The sequence below is a fragment of the Myodes glareolus genome, chromosome X, assembly GCF_982192425.1.
Source record: "Myodes glareolus chromosome X, mMyoGla1.1, whole genome shotgun sequence".
Classification (NCBI taxonomy): Eukaryota; Metazoa; Chordata; class Mammalia; order Rodentia; family Cricetidae; genus Myodes; species Myodes glareolus.
The window spans coordinates 82,053,862-82,075,253 of NC_142053.1; the positions used below are offsets into that span (position 1 = coordinate 82,053,862).

Consider the following 21,392-nt stretch of genomic DNA (forward strand, 5'->3'; position numbering starts at 1 on the left):
AGGTTCAGTCCTTGTTAGTTCTGAGATCAAGAACAAATGTAAAGGGTCAAGACCAGGAGCTCAGTGACTGAATCAAGACAGCCAGGGATTTGGAACTCATTTGAGCTGCTGCTCCAGCTCCAGTAACTGGGCTCGTGGATCCGGGCACCTCACTAACAAGCCCCTGTCTCATGCCCCGATGCCCACCTCTGCTCCCCCTCTGCCTAAGTCCCTGCTCTCAGGTGCTGTCCCATGCTCCATATCACCTCGGGACAGAATTCTGTGGTACAAGAAATTCTGTGAAGGGTTAAATGTCTCTGACTGCAGATAGAGCTGTGAGGCAGCAGATGGAGACACAATAGGCCAAGCAGTTGCTAGGAGACGAGGGGCCTCTCTCAGCACCTGGTCCTCCCCTCCTCCTCCTTCGCTTCAACCAAAGATATCAGTGAATTTGAGATGTGAGGCCCCAGACTGTGCTCACATACGTAGGTAGGTACCTGAACTGAATCTCCAGTTGCAATTTCAGTGGCTGCTCAGGGGCAGCAGTTTTTCTTTAAGCAGAAAAGGGGAAAGCAATTGCAATTATAATGAAGGAAAAGGATCCTGACCTGTGTATCACAGTAAATAAATCTTCAGTCGTGCGTGAAGCCACAAACACGTCATCATCCTCCTCCGAGATCCATTCGGCTGTCTTATCACTGATTAAACTTTTCTCTTCGGCACTTGGTTCCACAGTCCTCCCTAGGTATAAGAACCAAAAGGCATGACTTTGACCATGAGAGTTAGGACAGAGCACGTGCCCTCTTGCTATTCCCCTCGATGTTCAAAGCAACTCTAGATAGACAGCCGGACAGAGCCTTTTGATGTCTCCATTTTGCTAGGAGGAACATGAAGTTCAGAAGGTTAATGATTTACCCCAGGTCTTTCAATGCCCACATGGTGAAGACTGGCCCAAATCCCTGTTCTCATGCATGCTTTTCATTAATACAGGTCATCTGAGCATGCTCGTTTTCTTATTTATTTAAAAAAAAAAACAGTGCTGGGGATGGAACACAGTAGATAAGCTCTTTTGGCACTGAGCTATATCCCCAGCCCCCTTGTTATAAATACATAATTAAAAACTCAAGATACTGAGAGAAGGGTAAAGCAATTATCCTCGCCCAGTGGGGGATGAGACTAGCTTGAATCGGAGGGAGCCTGTGGAGTTGGAGGAAGCATATTTGAAAATAACCTGTGGCTTTTACATGCTCACTTGCTTTCGTCACAGTGATTAACTTACGCTGAAAGTCTAAACCAGCTTAAAGAAGGTCATGAGATTTTGATGTTTAGCATTAAGGGTTCAAAAACGATGCGGGACATAGCTGAGCCTTGAGGACATTAATAAAAATAAGCAAGTCATAAAAAAGACAACAAATCTATGACTCCACTCGGCATCCAGAACAGTCAGAGCCATAAACCTGTGGTCAGCAGGGGAGGAGGAAGGGGGGAGGAAAGGCGGAGGAAAGAGGGGAGGAAGTGAAGGAAAGGGGGAGTTGTTTCAAGGGTATAGACTTTCATTTTCCCAAGATAAAATTTTTTGACATTCTAGAGATGGTTACTCAACATGAATGTTCTTAAACACTAATGAACTGCATGGCTCAAGATGGCTAAAATTAAGCCCAGGATGGCGGCACGTATCTACAATTCCAACATTTGGGGGTGAAGTGCTGAGGCAGGAGAATTGTGATTTTCAGGCCAACCTAGGTAACACAGTGAAATTCTGTCTCAAAAAAGGAGTTGGTGCCAGGAAGGTAGTTGGGTTGGTAAAGCACCTTCCATACAAGCATGAAGACCTGTGCTCGGATCCCTGGGTACTCATACTCTTGTGTATGGTTATAACCCTAGTAATCCAGATCTGGGGGGATGGAGACAGGTGGATGCCCAGGGCTTGCTGACCAGCCAGTCTAGCCAATAAAAAGCTCTGATTCATGTAGAGACTCTGTCTCAAAAGGCAGGGTAAAGGGTGAGAGCCAAAGATACTCAACACAACCTGTGCCCCACCCACCGCCGGCCACATATGGAAATGGTTAAAATATAAGTGTTGTGTGTATCTTACAATTAAAACAAAAAGTCACAAAAACAACACCAACCAAAGTGAAGAATCATTAACTAGCCTACTCTTATGGGTCCAGGAAGAGTTAGAATCAAACCTTCTAAGGAAGACTGTGCCCTTTCTTGTGGAAAACACTGGAAAAGTGTGCAGGTCATCATTTCAGAGTCCCACGAGCCTTCCAGGACTCTTGGACGTGGACTTCTGGAGTACTGAGTCCCGAGCGTTAGTCTAAATTTAGTCTGACTAATGAAAACTATTGTCGGGTGAGTGGGAGTCCCAGGGCAAGGACTGCATGCCTGACTGGCCAGATGCAGTCGGGAAGGTCCGAGTGTGCTAAGGCTTTGTTTGATTTGTTATCGTGCCAAGGGTAGATTGTCCAGACTTAGCCTTGGGAATCTGCCCTGGGTCAGCCCTGATCTCCTGGACGGTAAGGTCAACTGGCAGTTCCTTTACAGAGCTAACTCACGCCCTCTAGATGTGCTCCCTACAGCTTTGGTCACGCTGGGGCAATTGCTCTGTCTTTACAGAGTTAACTCAAACCCTCTAGATGCGCTCCCTACAGCTTTGGTCATGCTGGGGCAATTGCTCTGTCTTTACAGAGTTAACTCAAACTCTCTAGATGCGCTCCCTACAGCTTTGGTCACGCTGGGGCAATTGCTCTGTCTTTACAGAGTTAACTCACACCCTCTAAATGAGCTCCCTACAGCTTTGGTCACGCTGGAGCAATTGCTCTGTCTTTGAACTCCAGCTTCATCCTCATCTCTTCTACAACTGAAGGGCAAAGCCAAGACAGTTTACTAACCTGGAGAGATGGCCTCCTTTTCACCATCAACAGGAAGAACCGAAGTCATCCTTTTACCAGGTGACTTCGGGTCCTCCTCAGTGGAGGGACACTTGGCATCTTCCTCCAAGGTGATGATGGGGCTGAAAGGCAGCCTTGGTTCGGCCATGCAGGCATCCATTTGAGCTACAGGGGAGGTGAGAGGCAGGTAGAGCACACTGGGCTTTTTTGGTACTGGAGGTGGAATCTTGCTCATCTTTTTCTCAGCTTCTTCCTGGCTCTGGAGGCTGATTCTTTCCGGCAGAGCTCTCACCTTGGGGCCCCCGTCTTCTCCACTGGCCTGGGGAGGTTGCTGTGTTCCTGAGAAGAAAGCACCTGAGGAACTGGCAAGAGGTGTGAAGACAAGGGTGGAGGGTGCTGTTGACTCCCCAGGGCTCCTGCCACTGGGGAAGCTAGGTGACTTTGGTTTCCGCAACACTGTGTAGCTGTCTTGGGGGAGCTGCTTCACGTGTGGAACGGAGCTCCTGGGTGTCATAGCCGTAGTAGGAGAAGTTAGCGGATACTCCCCAGCGAGTGAGGGTGGCCTGTGACCCAAGCTTGGAGGCCTTCGGGCCAGTGGCGGTTTCTCAGCTATGGGAGGTTTCACTTTTCTCTCTGGCAAGGTGAAGACTTCTTCTGCTCCAGGTTCCTCGGTGTAATCTGGGCTCTCAATGTCATCTTCTGGTTCAGACTTGCTGACTGACCTCAGACGAACAGAACGGAGGTCAGACTGAGTAACCATGGGCATGATTGGCTGGTTTGGACTAGTTTTCTGTGCCAGTTTGGCCCCAAAATTGGTATCAGAGTGATGGCGGCTCACCTTGGTCTTGCTGCGGATGGAGATACTCATCCCCGACAGATCCAGGGTAGTTGAAGAGGTCAGTGGTAGGTCAAATGATAACCGTGACTTGCAGATTTTTTCCATTGGTGACATCGGGGGCAGTGATGACTTCCTTTCTGGTACCACCGGACGTACCCGGACACTGGTGCTCGGAGGGGGTAAGTGGCCCAGGGTCAAGGACATGGAGACAGTGGGTGTGGGTGTCTCTGACTGGCTGGAGTAGCCACTGGAAGGGGACATCAGTCCAGTGGGCCTTCCAGGGGAGGCTACTTCCCTGGCTTCCACCTCAATGGAGAGTTGGGAGGGTGTTGTTGCTCTGGAGGTGGATGGGGAGGCCAGAGACTCCGAGCTTCCCTGAACTTGGGTGCACTCAATGACTGTGGTGCCAGTGGCTGTACTGGAGCTGGACAAGGATTGGTAGGTGTCACCAGACTTCCAGTCAGTAAGATACCAGTGGTGAGAGAACTGCGAACCTTCTGGATCTTTGAGAGTTGGCCCAGCTGGATGACCTTGAGGATCTGGGTGAGATGAATGGTGCCCTTGGTGTTCCAAGGAAAGGCAAAGGCTTCTGGGCCTCTGATCCTTGGGCAGTGCCAATTCACCTTCTGGTGGGAGGACTGGCTCATCTTTGACTAGTGAGACGCTTCGCATGGGTGGAGAGGGCTTCTTTTTGGCCTTCTTGAGGGAAATACTTTTGGATCTCTGCCTCCTGTGCCGCGCTTCTTGTTCAGTGCTGAGGACTGCAATGTTGTCAGTACTGTTACTGCCTTCAGAGTTTGTACTGGCATAAGGCAGGATGCAGGCCTCACCAGCCTTCTGCTCTTCACCATAGTCCACTGAGGTGACACCTGAGTCCGTGGGCACAGAAAGTGACCGCTCCCGGAATCTGTTAGTTCCGCCTGGGCCTGTTTCCAGTCTTGAGGTACCACGGGCCAGGAAGCCAATCTTGGGAGGTCTTTCTGGTATTTGCCTTCGTTGAGTGGAATGCTCAGAGTAGCTGGGTAGCCCAGTGCATCCTGCTGGGTTATCACGAGTGACAAAGAGGGTAGCCGCCTCTTTAGGGACCAGAGGTGGGAGTGTGTTCAGAGAGACCCAAGAATTCCCAGAGGAAGGATTTTTTCCATTTTCACTGACTTGATTGCCCTGGCTGCTGGCACTTGGAGTCATGTACGTGAAAGCATCTCCCTTCCAGGAAGCGGAGAACGTTGACTCTGTTGGTCCATTGCAAGAACCGGGGACACTGTACACCATTGCCATGCTCTCTGTGCCAGGAGGGTCTGGGCCACCACGTGCCTGGTGAGGGTCTGCAGGCTCACTCGATGAGTGTCTCAGTCCCGGCGAGGTGAGACTTGGAAACCGAGCTTCCTGCCCAATAGCAACTCTTCCCTGAACAATTTGTGGAGCTGAGTGGCCAGGCCTGATGTCTGAGGTGGCAGAACAGGCCAGGCTGCCTACTGGGCTGTTGCTGTGACCTGGAGATGGAAAACACATGTTACTGGTGCAGCAAGGGATCCCCCATCAGCTGTTTTATAACAAGAACATCAACTTTGTGCCAAGCAGCATTGCCAACAGCTTTGTCAGAATTCCTTGGTTCTTCCTTTTCACAGATGAGGGTACTGGGGGAAGTTGGGATCTTGCCCATCGCCACACAGTGAGTCACAGCGTACCCTTGGATTGGCCAGATGGCTGCCAAAGACTTTCTAGCTTTGACGACTCCTTTTAGAGTACAGGTGTCACATGTGACTACCTCGGGTTTCCCCCACACTTTCTTTCTCCCTGGGTTCACGGAACCAGCAGATCTCAGGGTTCGTCAGGCCTGAGGTGAGAGCAGAAATGTCTAAACTGACTAAAGCCCACAGCAGCATGTGGCTCACAGCCCCAGCTGTGAATCTGGACTTTGCCAGAATGCTGTATTTCTGGCATCTGCCACCTTTTGCCTTTGAACATAAAAGACTTAGGGTACTCACGGATGTGACACCATTCAGATGTTCCAATCTCCAGAAGTGTTCTCACATCTACAGCTATGGGTATTCTAACGTTACTGTTATTGCTACCTTACTGACATGGTAATTCATAATAGCCAGAATTTGTTGAATATTGACTATATCCCAGGCACATGGCAGGCAGTCTACACAGATATCTTTAGTTACCACAGTGACTGTATTGGGTCAATACAAGATTACAATTCAGGGGGTGATTCCCCACTTCTATCTATTTGCATAAATTTGGCATATATGGTAAAATTACTTTTTTTGAGACAAGACTTCATTATGTAGTCCTTTGCTGGCCTAGAATTTATGGAGACCAAGCTGGTCTTAAACTGGAGATAATCTTCCTGCCTCTGCTACTGAGTGCTGGGATTAAATGTGTGTACTTCATATCTAACTTGTAATGGAAAAAAGGATGTGGTGGATTTATTAGCCCAAGATCCCTGCCCTCCAGACTCAATCGCTGGTCTTGTCAAGGGCCCCTGGTTGACATTAATCACACATTGGCTTTCTCAGGATAGTCAAAGCCCCTCTACCCAGAATTATTCCAGGTCCCCACTGCCACAATGGCACTTGCATGACAGGAGTAGTGGGAGATGGGGAAAGGGTTTGAGGGAATCAACTGTATTGGGGTCACCTGGGTCTCGCTGAGAAAAGTTAGAGAATCCAATAATGGTCCGCCTCCGCCTCAGGGTGGACTTGGGGTTCACGGCTGTCTCTGTGTTAAACAGCGAGTGTCGAAAACTTGCATGTCTATCAAACTGCTGCCCTGTAGCCAAAATAAAGACACTTGGGTGCATCCTGGTTTCTGTTTAAAGCACAGTGAAAACTGGCCTGAGGTAGAGAGAAAGGATGACGGCAGTAGGGATGGGCATGAACAGCGGTGTCCAGGAAGGTGGTACTTCTTCCCCCATCCCCCCACCCCAACTTGGTGCTGGGCACACACACTTGGTTTTACGGGCCACGCGCAGCTCATTTGCACTTCTTAGGTGCACTGGGCAGGATTTTTCAACTCTCGCCCCACACTGAAATAAGCTGGGTAGCTTTTGAAACTCCACAATCTGAACTCCAGAACATTCAACTTTCTGGGAGGAGGGCCTAGGTAGAAGCATTGCCTAGAAGTCCTTGGGTGTTTTTTCAGATGCATAGCCAGGGGGGAGCATCACTGCTGGTGGAGAGATGGGCGGGGGCTAGGTGTTATTTGATTATGATCATAGGGTTTCTCCTGTGGTGCTGGGGACAGAATCTGGAGCCTTTTATATTCAAGGCAAGTACTCGACCACTGAGATGCACCCTGTACTCCTGGGTGTGGTTTTTGTGAGTGAAGGACTCATTTGGTTATCCAGGCTAGACTTGCCTCTGCCTCCAGAGTGCTGTGATTACAGATATGTGCCATCATACCCAGATTGACTTCACAGGGACCAGGTGAGAACGGCATCTCTAAAAAGCGCTCCTACTGATCCCAACGTTTAGGAAACATCCCGATAGTCTGTCCGACAGCTACCTGGCCACATTACCAAAACTGGCAGTTGGTGTTGACTGGACCCTGTCTAATTCTCTTAAAGTGCTGGGTCAGCTTTTAGTTCTGGGAATCTGTTGGGGGCAAAGTCAGGGTGAGGAGGTCCATGGGGCTAAACAGGCAGCTCCCTGCCCTGTCTCTAGCTTAGTGGCTGGTTAAGCAGGACCTGTCCCCCACCAGTCACACCACTGCAGCCCCATCCCAGCAAATGGTTCCACAGGACAAAGTCAAGAGCAGCCCGAAAGAGACAGCCATTTAGACAGCACATCAGTGTTGCTTTGTGAATCTCCCATCCCAGTTTTCCTTCCCTTGGCCAATGAGCTCTACTTCCTGCCTCTCTTTCTCAAGATGGCTCTAGGGGCAGTGGATGAACCCAGATCCGGGGAGCATGGTCACACAGAGACAGAGCTACCCTCACTGCTCTCACCGACTTTTTCCACCACAGCAGGGCCCATGCTAGCTTCAAGGCTTCCTCTGGTCCCCTCAGATTACTGAGGTCTTGCTTCCATCAGGCCCCTGCAGGGGTTCCTGATATGACTGGCCCTGTTCCTTTACAGTCACTGGAGCCACATGACCCCGACCCGGAGACTGTGATTGTGCTGTCAACTTGACAGAACCTAGAATCACCCAGGAGATGTGCCTCTGGGCATGAGTGTGGGGATTAATTCGATTAACTGATTAACTGAGACCCAGCTTTAACTGTGGATGGCACCATTCCTCAGGCAGGGGATCCCGGACCCTATAGATGGAGAAAGGGAACTGAGCAGCAGTACTGTCTTCTGCTTCTTGTCTGCGGAGACAATGAGACTCGCTGCTTCCAAGTTCCTGCTGCCTTTGACGAACTGTACCTTGAACTGTGTTCTTGCCCCCCTTAAGTCGCTTCTGTCACGGTTCCTTATCACAGCAATGGAGAATGAAATGAAGACAAATGCAAGTATCCCCCCGCCACTACTCTCAGGGTCATCCTGGGCCCTCTGTGGGTCTTTCTCTTTTCCTTCTGTGCCCTTTCTGTCCCCTTCCCTTGTTACACTACAGTTAAACCACATGTGCTCGGATTCTCATCTCCTTCTGTCTGTTATTTGTATATTCCAAACCCAAAACTTTGGGTTTCTAACATTATCTTTACCTGAAACAAACAAAATTCACAAACTTTGTTTTCACTTAATCTCAAAAGAAAACCCACGTTCAGAAAAACTTTTCGCACATTCTGCAAAGAAACTTTGTTCGCTATTCCATGGTATCAGTTACAGTGACTGCAGATAGGGAGAGAGGGAAGAAGAGCCATCGCCCCCTCTTCGGCTAGCTCCCGAAGTCCCCTCCACTCCCGGGGGAGTCAGGACCTGGACAGTGCAGGGTGAGTTAGGAGCAGACAGAGTGGCCCTCCCTCCCCAGCACCCAGTGCATTCGAAGAGGATGGGCCTCTGGCATGAAGGGAAGCAAACAGGCGGTGCTAAGCAACTCTACCAGAGATGTTGATGGGCACAAGGTCGGACTGCGTGGAGCAGGGCTGAAGCCAGTGCTTCTCCTTTAGGATGGGTAGAGGGAAGGGGCCATTCCAGGCAGTTTGCTTGTCGGCTGTAGGCAGGCTCAGGCAGGCCTCGGGGGCCCTCACACCCTGGGTCGTGGTCTCATCCTCGCTCAGCTGCCGTTTTGCAGGCTGTTGGGAGAGAGGGTGTGATGGAAAGGGTGTGCTTCTGACTGGAGGAGCTGGTGCCCATAGGATGACTGCTTAGGCAGAATGGTTGGAGGCGTCCTCTTGAAGGCAGGAAAGCATTGTACAGGATGCCTGACTAGGCACCTGCTGTGCGGGGCCCTTCCCAGTGGGACCTCGCGGTAGCCCTGCTAGTGAGCAGTGATGAACAGCAGCTTCCAGGGGATCACATAAGTAGTTCAAGATGCCCTGCTGGTGGGTGCACGCTGGCTCTCCCAGGTTGGGGAAGAGACAACTCACCATCAATACAAACTCCAGACGCTTGGTAGACTGGGGCCTTTGACTGGCAGTAGGCTCAGGGGCCTCATCAGAAGAGCGGAAGGTCTGCCCCAGAAGTCGGGCCTCCGAATACTGTTCCTCATATTCTTCTGAAAAATAGCATAGTGGAGACACACTCTAGGGAGCCAGGTGCCAGGCTGGGGGAGAACAATGAGCCAGGCTCCTGCACTAAGCTGCCCAGCCTGACTCATATTGCTTCTTTGAGCTATTTCCTGGCCACTGGATTCAGAAATGGAAAAGTGTTTGGTTCCCAGGACCATGAGGGTAGAGGAGGAAAGGAAGTCAGTAAATCCAAGCTGTGCTGCTTTGGGGCCCATGCCCTCTATAGTGGCCCCACCTTAAGCACTCAGCCAGGAGAGGCAACACTCGGGATGTAGACACCCTTTGCTAATGGTTCCATTTTCGGAGGCGCCGCAGCTCTTCGGGTGTTCTGCAGCGCTACCAAGGAACATTGTGCACAAAGCAAGAAGAGACCCACACTGAGAAGTCCAGTCTGGAACTCTGTCTTAGATCGCAAGAACTTTACGGTTTCTTTGTTTTCTGTGAGACCAAAATCTTGCATGTAGCCCAGGCTGGCCTCAGAACTCAAGATCCTCCTGCCTCAGTCTCTTGAGTGCTGGAATTACAGGCTTGTGCCACCATACCTGGATGCAAGAACTCATACTTGATGGCTTTTAGGTTTAGTTCCACTGCGGATGGGATCAGGTCTAGGCAGGCGAAAAGTAAGGGAACTGAAGGTGGTGGCATAGAAGACAGCGAAGTTCACGAGCCAATGAGAGGAGGTAAGTATGTGTAAGATGGAGTAGGGTTGGCCAAAGCGATGGCTTAGATGAAATGGCGAGAAAGCGAGAGCTCAACAGACTCTTGACTCTGGTCCTGGGGCTTGTTGCTCTCACGGCTCATTCTTTGCACCAATCTTCCTAGTCTGTGCCCCCTCTTCAGGAGCCCTCTCAGGTGCCTTTTCAGTCTCAGGGCAGACTCCTGAAGACCACTCCTTCCTTTGGACTGTGGCTACTGGGCATGTGAGAAAAACTTGTCTCTGTCAGGAGGTGGAATGCGCTCTCCCTGAGCTCCTGTTCACTAGCCCTACCGAATTCTGCCTGTGGTGGGAACAGTGCAGCCACTCCCCCTCCACCCTGCACTGTACCTCTTCCTTGCTGGACACAGGGCTCATGGTTAGCGCTCAGCATCTTGCTTCTCTAAGGTCATCACTGCCCTTTGCAGAGATTAGGAGTTTTAGCTGCACCCCACTTGGGAGGCCCATCAGGGATTTTCTACTCTGCCCTGGAGTTAGGATTTTTTTTTTTTTGCTGGTATAGAGAAATAAGAACTGAGAAGACCTTTTGTCCATTAGACACCTCTTGGGGGAGGGGTCCAGCTCTGTGTTCAGTGTGCCTGAAAAACTCAAGAGTAGTAAGAGAAGCTCGAGGGTAGCAAGAGGATGGCCTTTTTTGTGGTGCTGGACATACAGTCTGGGGCCTTGCACATGCTACCACTGAGCTACACCTCCAGCTGAGGGACGTGATTCCTATGGAGAACCTCATTGTGATTGGGAGGTTATTACAGGAACAGAGTGTGTGGAGTCCGGGTTAGGAGACCCTAAAGATGTCCCCTTTGTTTTCTGGTGCCAGAATTCCAAGGCATGGGAGATATGACGACAGGAGGGCTGGAGGGAGTATGAGTCTCCTTTGAGGGAGTCTCCCATTCCCCTCTCTGTGACTTGCCCGGTCTCAGCCTGTATGCTTTCCACTTAGGGACTATTGAATCAAAAAGGGAGAGAGAGAGCAACAGCCCTGGAAACAGAGTCTTAGCATCATCAGTCTGGAAGGTGAAAAGAGAGATGCTTTGGAACTGTTTTCTTTCTTTCGCTGTTCCCGGTTTCTTCTTTGCCCCCCTCCTGCTGCGCAGCCGCCTCTGGGCAGCCCCCCTCCCTCGCAGTACCTTGCAACAGGCTCTGGAGATTGAGCTGCGCCTCGCGAAGCAGTTCCTCTACACTCGGGGGCCTGCCCGAGGAGAGGAACACGTTCACTGGCTGTCGCCATGACGACCTCGAGTGGGCAGTCGCTGTCGCATTTTCCCGACCTGAGTTAGCTGCAGCTAGGGAAGGAGAGAGTGAGTGAGAGCGCAGCCGCGAGAGCCAGTGGGCTCTCTCAGTTCCCGAAGGCCCGCCCCTGCTGGGGGCGCTATTTGGCTGCGCTTAAAAGGCGAGGACTCGCTGTCCGCAAGATTTTTCCTCGACAGATCCTGCCGCAGTCCGTTCCCTCCCGCTCTGCCTGCTTCAGATCGCACCACCGCTGCCAGCGTCTCCTCCGTGCCCTGCGCCTGCTGCCTCCAGGTCCCGTGCCGCCGCCCGCCCTCTCCGACCCCTGCAGCGAGGTAACGCGTCCTGGCCCGAGTCCCCCGGGTGGGTGTGGCCCGGGCTCGCTCGAGCCCCGTCGCCCTTTGGCCGCACTTCGGTCGCTTCCCGCGCCCACCTCCTCATTTCTGCTTCCTCCCGCAGACCCTGTAACTCCCTGCCCCCAACTGCGGGACACTCAAAGCCCCAAGAACTAGTGACGATGTCAGAGGCGGCGGGAAATCTCAATAGCCTCCGCTTGGCGAATGTGGCCCTGCGAGAGGAGTTAAATGCCCTTCGAGGAGAGAATGCCCATCTGGGCCTGCAGCTCGGGAGAGCCTTGGCTGAGGTTAATTCCTTGCGGGGCACTGTCTCGGGCCACATCCACCGGCCAGTGCCCATAGTGCCCGTCATTGCCGAGGAGAACTTTGAGTACCTGCTCAGTGAGACCGAGCCCGCTGCCGAGGAGGAAGTGCCTTTCCTGTGCTGGCCTCCTCCGCGCACAGATCCCGAGTATGTCTCAGATGATCTTTTGATTAACGTGGTCCAGGACTATACCAACCCCGATGGGTCCACTGACCCTCCTGTGTCACCCAGCCTGTCCCAGTCGGAGCTGCACTCCCCCGCGCCAAAAGAACTGTCCCTACAGGTCTTTCTGCCACCGCTGGAGCGGCCAGACATAGAACCATTTGCAGGCGACCCCGTCTACCTGGCTGAATTTCTGATGCAGCTAGAGACTTTCATAGCAGATCATGAAGTTTACTTCCCTGGGGGCGAGGAACGGGTGGCCTTTCTGGTTTCTTTTTTCACAGGGGAAGCGAGAGACTGGGCTATCTCAGTCACTCAGGAAGGAAGCTCCTTGCATTCCAACTTCCCGCTCTTCCTGGATGAAATCCGTAAGGTATTCTGTGGCCCCATCCCCTCACGCGTGGCTAAAAAGGCCATCCGTAAGCTCAAGCAGGGAGATTGTACCCTGGGCAGCTATGCCGATGCTTTTCAATTCTTGGCCCAGTTCTTGTCTTGGGATGACAATCGCCTCCAAAAGCAGTTCCTTAAAGGCTTGTCAGAACTTGTCCGAAGAGAGCTCTTTTGGTCAACTGAAATTGCAGATCTGGATGAGCTGATTCTCGAGTGTGTAGAGATAGAAAAGAAAGTGCGTGTCCCCAAGCCAACCCCACTCCCCGAAGTTCAAAGCAGCTTCTACTCTTTGGCTCCAGTTCTCAGTGAGGATGGAAATGAAGGTGTGGTGGCGTGCCACATTGAGAATGAGGATGAGGGTGAAGAGGCAGGCGGGCACAGGCTTTATCTAGTGGACCAGGGGAGGCACGTGAAGGCCTTCTCACAGGAGCTGAGGGAGGAGGAGGAGATGAGAAAAGAGGAAGAAGAGATGGAGGACGAGGAAGATGAGGATGAGGAAGAGGAGGAGGAAGAGGAGAATGAGGAAGAGGAGGAAGAAGACAAGGAGGAGGAGATGAAGAAGAATGAGGACGGTGGCGAAGATAAATACGAGGAGGAAGCTGAAGTTGAGGTTAGGGTCCTGCTTCCAGAACAGGAGCAAGGGATAGAGGAGATCCAGCATGAGCACGAGCATGTGTATGTGCATGACTGCATGCACATACACATGCATGCGCTTGCTGCCCATCATCATGGCCTACATGGAGAGCTGTTGGAGATAGAAGAACCTGTCCTTGTGGACACGTCCACCCAGACCGTGAGCTCTGCGATAGGCTACCATGCCGAGAATTACCTGAGCGTGGTACCTTCCATAGCGCAAGCGAACAGACAGAGGAGCCAAAATCGAGTCCCACTTCTGGAGGGCCTTCCAGATACCAATTCTCCCTTCTACAGCTCACCACCACTGATTCGCCATGCAGGTCGCTTGGGGCAACGCCAACTGCGAAGACGTCCCTCAGTGCTGTTCTGCCTCACTCCTAGACAGGGGGGGCACCGAGCTCAAGGCCGAATTCGCGTGTGAATCCTGGGGTGAGTTGGCCACAGGGAACACACCCTTCTACCGCATCCCTTGCTCTTGCTATTGCTGCTGTACCTGCCACATCTACTGACCAGTCCTTAAGAAAGCTCCAGACCTGAAGAACTCAAGGAAGATCTCCAGAATTCCAGACTGTTTAGCAACCAGAACCAGCGAGTAAAATGTGCCCAACCAAGGCCATCTAAGAAGGGAGGTCAGTCGTCACTGTCCTCTTGCCGTGTACTCTGCTCAGTCCTTGCGCAAGTTGGAGAGCAAGTTTCTGGGCCTATTTCTTGTAAATGCACTGGTCACCTTTGTCCTCTCCTCTAGTTGTCCCAAGCCTTCGCCTCTCTGTGTGTTCTTTGCTGTGTGTTCTACAGTTTTACTCTGACTGACTAGACAGGACTTCACCCAATGCCTCACTGAACTGCCCCAGTGATTTAAAGGACAGGCTACATTAAACTCTTGATGCCACCGAGGCCACTTCCTGGACAATGAGCAGCATGGCACCAAGAAGTATATACTTGCCATGTTTGCAGCAGAGGAGCCTGAAGGGGAAACCGACTTACAGCGGGAATACGAAGTCACACGTGCAGCGGACAGTGACTGAGACTTGCTCTCTTGGCCTGATGGTGGCAAACTGACTCCACTTTGAGTGCTGGACTCACCTTCCCTCAGACTCCTGCACCACAACCCTTGAACTGGCTTTGGCCACTTTTCCTTTTAAGGGTTGGTATTAGGGATGCAGGGGGTGGGGCGGCCAAGGTGGCAGCAGCGTCACAACTCAGTTTGACATCCCAAGGAGTGACTCTTGCTTTAGGTACATGGCCTTTTTCACCCAGCTGAGCTCTGGTCTGCAGCCCCAGCTAGAAGCCCCCCGAGCAGACTGTGTCTGTGGTGGAGGTGGCCTTGCTGCCCTGCTCTTCAAGCTCCTCTGACTCTAAGGAGTCTTGGGTTCTGAGAGAAGAGACCAGGGCTAGCTCACTAGAGACTGCACCCATGCAGCCAGCACTGCTGCCCAACACCTCCACGGCTCTCAGGAGGGGCAGTCTCTCCCAGGTCTGTTGCCGAACTTCAGTTAGCCAGCACAGCTTTGGGGGTGACGGCCTCCTTCACACTTCAGGGGTTTCTGGGGCACAAATTTAGGTGTCCTTAGAAAGACACCTGCTGTTCAGTTTGGGTCCAGAAAATACTGCTTCTGCAGTGAAAGCCACACATGTATTAGTATCAGTTCTGGCCACAAAATGGCAGCCCGATTCACTGCTGGCCCAACTTGTCCCCTGGACACTGAACTTGCTGCACAGTGCCTAGCAGCTGGGCAAGTGCAGCCCGAGTGCCTGTGGCCAGCAGGAAGGAAGTTCCATGAGAGCTCAGCCCTAGAATTTGAACCTAAGATCCGAGGAAGGAACCTGAGGAAGAGGAATCTGAGACAGACCCAGTCCTCAGACTGGTTTAGGGTGAGATCTCTGTTCATCTGCAAGAGGTAAGATGCCTGTTTGCTTATTACTTTTGTTTCCTAGCCTGAAGATCAGTGGAACTGGGTTCCTGTAATCTATTGCTACCTTTTACAGTGGTTTCCCCCAAGAGAAGGGTTAACATATAGTCATTATGGGAAATTTGGGAAGCGGAGAACGCTTTAAGGACAAAAAGCCCCCGTGCAAACATGCAGAATCATATCACGCAGAAGCAGCAGCCGCTCATTTCCTTCTAGTGGGTTCTCACTGTCCTTTCTCAAAGCAGAGGTCATCCTGCTGGAGGGCCAGCAGTGGGACTCAAATGGCTGTCACCTGTGTGCCATGGAATCATTTCACCCTCTCGAGCTGTTGGACACTTCAGTTGTTTGGCTTCCCCATTCTCACAGGGGCAGGAGTAAAAACACTTTGTTCTGTGTCTGTTTTTCAGCTTATTTCCTCAGGCGAGAGTTCCAGAAGGGAAAACACCATTCTTTGAAGCTATGGACCCTGTCTGCTGAGGCCAACATGCTGGTCATGTGGCCCATGTGCTTGTGGAGAAGTGCAAAGGGCTGATGTACTGTACCTCAAATTTCGGAGCCCTCCTTGGTACAGGCCTTGTCGGACCCCGTTGGCGCTTCTTACTCTGAACACGTGTAGCCTCAGCCAGGGAGAGTGCGCACGAGTAAACTGGTTTGTAGGCCTCTCGGGGCAGAGGGGGCTTGGACTTCCTTTGACCTTTTCCCTTCTTTCCCAGATCTTCAATATATTTTGTGTGTGATGTGACGGCTACAGGAGCTGTCTGAAGCTTTGAGTGCCTCCTTGGGTTGGGAATGGGGTGGGTGGGAGGGGTGGGGGGGTGAGGGGTGGGGGGTGAGGGGTAGGGGGATGCATGCAGGGTATAAGGGTAGCCCAAGGACACCCTGAAGCCTGGGAGAAACAAATACGTTACTGTTGTGACTGTTGTTGTTGTATTAAATTGTGTTGTGAAGAGAAATTGTTCTGTACGCTAACGCTTTTTCTCCTCAATAAACAACCAAAAAGGGTGTGTAAACATTGTGTCTGTCTGTGTTACTGAACGAACAGAGACAGGGACCTGCGGTACTTACTCCCCAGGCACCTTAGCTGATCTGTGCTAGCCCGAAGCCTTGAAATCCTCTAGGCAAAGTAGTGCTTGGAAGGAAGGAAGGAGGGTAGGCCAGGTGGAGAGGGAGGACTCTTCCACTTTGGGACGCTAGATGGTGCTATGGGACTCCATTGAGCTAGCTGGAAACAAATTCCCAGAGCAGGCCAGTCAGAGGCAGCAAGACCTCCCTGCTTCTTGCTCCTAAACAGACAGTGGAGTCAGAAAAAACTACATCCCATTCTGGTACTTGCTCAGCTCGCTCAGAAATGAGTTAAGACATTTTCCCCTAGAGGCCCTGCTACTTGTGCGTGCTGGGCTGGGCACTTAGGCGACCATTAACCTTCATCCCCATAACCACCCTGGGCAGCAGGTTTTTTGTTGTTGTTGTTGTTGTTGGGTTTTTTTTGTTTTGTTTTTTTAATTATTCTCACCCTCTTCAAGTTAAGGATACAGGCTTAGAAGTCATTGCCCTGCAGATGAAAGAGGGTGGCCTCTTCACAACCCTGTAACTGTTGGTAGTCATCCCAGAACAGCTCCCCCCTGCCAGCTCTCCTTCCAGCCAACTGTCTAACAAGTCCTGATTCTGCCCTCCTCTCCCTCTTCACAGGGCTTCTGTGGAGAACCAGTCCTGGTTACAGAGGCATTTTGACTTGACCCTTTGAGAGGAAGAAAGGGAGAACCATTTCATTGCTACAATCCAGGCAGACAATGGTGGGTCGGTCTCTCTCTCCTTTAGAGCTGAGGAACCCAAGTCTCAGGAATCTTAAGTCCGATGGGAGACTCTGGGTCCAGCGTACTGTATCTGGGGGTTCCAAAGGAATCAGCCAGGTGGTGGTTCTAGAATTCAGCAGAAAAAACCAGCAAGGCCGATCAGTGGCAGTGCTGAGCATGTGGCTGACGGCCCATTCTGGGGAAGGACAAGGCTATACAGGCTGTGAGCTGTCCCCATGAAAGACAGTCCCCTAGAAAGGAACTCTTTCTAGGACGTTAGGAGGTCAGAGAGGGTACCCAGCAGCCCTGAAATTTCTCATGACGTTGCAGGCCGGGGCAGGTGAGGTCAGTTTGTATAAAAACGCATGAGAGCAGGTGAAGGACAGTAGGAAAAAGGGCCAACTGTGTGCCAGCCCTGCGGGCTCTCAGGGCTGCCAGCAACCCTCTTGCTGGCCACACCCTCTTTGCCTCTTTGCTTGTTTACACTGTTGCATTCACAGAACCAGCTCATGGCATGCGTGGGACACACAGGAAGGCAGCAGCAGCAGTGTGGTTCATAACTTAAAAGGCGGGTGTCTAAACAAGCATCTGCGTGGAGAACTAGAAGTGACTACTAAGGATACCTGTAGATGTCAAGATGCTTCGAGGACTAAAGGATGCCAGCCTCTAGAATGAAAACGCAGTCATGATTTAGAGAGAAAGAGAGAGAGAGAGAAAAAACCATCAAGTCTCACAGATGCCTGAGTGTAGGAGAGGTGACTTGAAGAAGCTAGCGAGAAGGCACACAAGAATGGGAACGGATGGCACTCAGTGCATACAGGCAAGTAGGCAGGGCAGCCAAAGACATGGCTGTGTTTCTGGGTTGTTGCTGCCACCCAAAGGTGGACAGGCCTTGCCTGGGATCCCGGGCACCGAACCTGAGGGACCTTTGCACCTCACAGCAGCAGCCCTTTTTGTATGCCAAGGAAAATGCCAGAACAGAAGAAAGGAGGAGGGTGAAAAGGATCTTGAGGGTTCCCAAAACCCTCTTCCCAAGAGATGGAGGAAGACAGAAGCTTCTGCTGCCTATGACAGTGGCTCCACTGCTCATTGTTTACGCCTTCTGACGTTTAAACGATCTTTCAGCGAGGAAACAGATCTGAAAGTTCACACAGTTGGCTCTGGGTCACCCCTAGAGTGTGACATCCAGGACCTGTGCTCTTAATCTCTACGTACACCACCGATAGAATCAGTCTCCACGATTTCTATTTCTGGAAAGCTTCCTAGGCAATTCTAATGCCAGTCTAGCTGTGGAAACTAAGTAGCCCAGATGACATTTACTGGCCAGTTCTCCCCCCCTCCCCGCGCCTTCCCATACAGCTCCCAATGCAGGCACGAGGCCAGAGACACAGTTCTAATATATAGTACATGACTGAGAAACATACAGAACAGCGATTCCTCAGCATATACCACGGTCTAGTGTAAGCTCACCCCTCCCCAACACCTGCCCCAGCTTTTAAGAGGGTTGGTCCGTAGGGTGGGCGCGGACATTTGTTCTGGAGAAACTGGGCCTATCAATGTGAAGCCTGTGCTCTCCATGGCCAAAACTGGCTTCTGGGGCTGAGGAAGGGGTGGCGTGGGCTCCTCCTAGGGATAAGCACCTAAGGAATGAAGTGAGAGACTGCCCCCACACAAGGACTTTCAGCTAGCATGTCCTGCATCTTGCCCAGACTAGGGAAAGCTCAGCAGGCCATTTCTCCCCAGGGACCCTAAGCAGAAACACAAAGCCCAGAGTTCTCAAGTTGCCTTGGTAACAGGGAATCTACTTGGAAGAAAACAGTTTCTTAAAGGCTTAAAAGGGTGGCTATTTCCTTTGACAATGAGCAGGCCCTGACCTGTTCCCTGTACCCCCTCCCCTTCCTGCCTGCCACACACAGATGCAGAATAGGGGCCTCTTACCTCAGCAGCCCTCCTGATGGGGGATGGGGTAGGGTGGGGACTGGGAAGTGGGGCCCTGGCTGTTAATATGAGAATGTTAAAAGGGAATGTGTGAAGTGCTGGCCATGGCTTGGGGGAGGAGCTTATCTCACAGGACCTACACAAGTCAAAACAAGGAGGGCCAGTTTCCTTGCAATTCCTTTCTCCCCTTTTAGGGCACATGAAGGAAATCTGGCTGTGGTATGGACTAAGTCAGACAATCTAGCCAGCCCAGACTCTCCATCCCCTTAGCTGAGTCCCTATCATCTCTCCCCTAGACTTTTGTAGCTCCTTGCTGGTCTAACCAGCTCCTAATCTCTGCTCCTACCAATCAAGCCACTTTCCATGTATCTGAGGCGGTGTTCCAGGTATCCTGTGTGTGTGTGTGTGTGTGTGTGTGTGCAAATGTGCACGGACACATGCCACCTTGAGCTTACAAATCTCATTCTCAATGGCTCTCCTTCTGGAGAGAAAGCTTCCTGGACCTAATTCTGACATTTTTCACTATTTGGTCATAGGGGAGGCATGCCCACTCATCCTTCCTTCTTCTAGTCTATCTCCAGATATGTCGAATCACTTCCTTTTTCTGCTTACACACTAGACCTTTTCATGCCCTGGGCCTTTGCACATCCCATTCTTCTGCTTTAAAAACTCATAAACATTCAGGATGCAATGCCATGACCCTACTGTCTACATTATATGGGAGACTAAGGCTGGAGGATTGTCTGAGCCCAGGAGTTCAAGACCAACCTGCACACTATAAAGAGAACCTTCCGAAGAAGGAGAGAAGGGAGAAAAATGGGGAAAGACGTAAAAGGGGGAAGGAGAAGGGGAAAGGGGTGGAATTTACAAACATTCTTGGCTCCGCTCCAGTGGCAATCTGCTCAGCTCCAAGATCACTTCAGGAAACCATCTCTGATCCCAACAGCCCCTGCTCTTCTCAGCTCCCCCTGTCCTGTCCTCCTGGCACCACTGAACCACATGGCCGGAGTTTCACTTAGGAACAAGGGTGTTCTGGGTTGCGACACGAGCTCATTGCTGCAGGGCCTGTGCAGCGTGAGAATGTGGGCTTTCCCCTGTGGAATATGGATGCTCCTTTGGAAGGAGGACTGGACCCTTAGACCTGGCTGCTGCTGGGCATACGAAGCTGGGAGGTCCCTGTAAACACATGGAGAGGAGACAATAGGGACCGTAACCATCTGAGCAGGAGAGGGGGTATTCTAGTGAGAGGCTCACGCCCCTCCCTTATGCCATCAGACTTCTGAAACAATGGACCCCAAAGAATGAAAAATTTCTCCAGAATCCCAGAAGGGAAGGGCTGAAGCCCTGGTGTCAGCCAGAGGAGGAACCTGTCTCCCAGGAAGAGTTCTGACAACTTACAAGACCAATCTGCAGGACAGATCAGAGCTCAGACTATAATGGCTCAATGATTACCCTCTATGTCTGTAATCCCAAATATGGACTTGGACACACTGCTCCTCTTCTCAGTGTGGCCACATTGAAAACCACTTTTATCTGGTTTTCATTATTACTTCTCTTTACTTCTTCTTTAATTTTAGTTCTTCTTTAATTGGTCTAAAGGATAGGAGGCGAAGCCTAGCTGATTCAGACTGCCAGGCAGCTAGTTGCTCCTTCTCGGCTGAGCTCCTCGGCAACGCCCATCATCTCTCAGAGGGCTCTGACCTCTTCTCACTCTGTAGTGAAAAGCGACCTCCATGGGGTTTTCACGAACTTAGCCTTGACCTCGGCCTCTGCCATTCTTGTGATGCATGCATGCCCTTGAGTTGCTCACTGCGCTTCTCTAAGTCTTGCTTTCCTTTTTTTCTAAAAATGGAGGTCATAGTAGAACATATTATTGAGCTCGTTGCTATGAACCAGCAATGACGATAATAGCCAATACCTCGCTGGCACTGACCATGGGTCAAGTCCAAATCCTTCACATTCATTAATCATCACAACATTCCTATGAGCAGTGCTACTAGTCCTACTTTGGTAGACTAAGACACATGGCACAGAGGTGAAGCTGACCAATGTCATAACACTAAGCACACAGATAGGCAAACTTTTGTGCTTCAGAAACGAAGCCCAAGAAAGTTGGGCATGGTGACACCTGTAACTCCAGCACTGAGGCAGGTGGATGGCAAGTTGCAGACTAGATTTGGCTATAAAACCATTTTGGCTGTAAAACCCAGTCTCAAGAAAAACAAAGCAATGACACACTAGGACTCAGGCATAACACCTGGTAAGCTGAGGCAGGATGACCTCGAGTTCAAGGTCAGCCTTGGCTATATAGTGAGACACCCCTCCCTATCTCAACAAACAGAGAAAAGCACACAAACACAAAAACAAAACAACAGAATGAGGCCCAAGGAACATAAGTGGTCTAAGATCTAAGGTAGGTCTTCACCTTTGGCAGGTCATGTGTGGACTTCTTTGGCAGCTCAGTAAACCTGGATCCTTTCTTAAAATAACATTTTTTTTAAAGATACATTCTTTTGGGCTGGAGAAATGGCTCAGCGGTTAAGAGCATTGCCTACTCTTCCAAAGGTCCTGAGTTCAATTCCCAGCAACCACATAGTGGCTCACAGTCATCTGTAATGAGGTCTGGTGCCCTC

At 51.1% G+C, this 21,392-nt stretch overlaps 2 protein-coding genes across 5 annotated transcripts in view; one reads left to right on the forward strand and one right to left on the reverse strand.

Annotated features, from left to right (window-relative positions):
• The window catches only part of Nhsl2 (NHS like 2), a 256,229-nt gene that overhangs the window by 9,701 nt on the left and 225,136 nt on the right, over positions 1-21,392 (reverse strand). For 2 of the 4 annotated variants that reach the window (XM_085685137.2, XM_048417752.3), the window contains 2 exons: positions 2,874-5,204; positions 588-720 (listed from right to left, as the gene is read on the reverse strand). In XM_085685137.2, the coding sequence (XP_085541263.1) occupies positions 588-720; positions 2,874-5,204 (2,464 nt within the window). Of the gene's footprint in view, positions 1-587; positions 721-2,873; positions 5,205-6,357; positions 6,490-8,703; positions 8,897-9,190; positions 9,319-11,170; positions 11,327-21,392 lie in introns of all 4 variants that reach the window. The other 2 variants (XM_048417749.3, XM_085685138.2) reach the window with 2 other exon arrangements.
• Positions 11,327-15,817, forward strand: Rtl5 (retrotransposon Gag like 5). The gene is made up of 3 exons (XM_085685140.2): positions 11,327-11,605; positions 11,730-15,016; positions 15,436-15,817. The coding sequence occupies exon 2, from the start codon at positions 11,788-11,790 to the stop codon at positions 13,537-13,539; it is 1,752 nt and encodes a 583-aa protein (XP_085541266.2). The 5' UTR covers positions 11,327-11,605; positions 11,730-11,787; the 3' UTR covers positions 13,540-15,016; positions 15,436-15,817.

Coding starts and splice junctions, on each gene's coding strand:
- Rtl5 (XM_085685140.2), top strand. CDS start 11,788: ATGTCAGAGGCGGCGGGAAATCTCAATAGCCTCCGCTTGGCGAATGTG.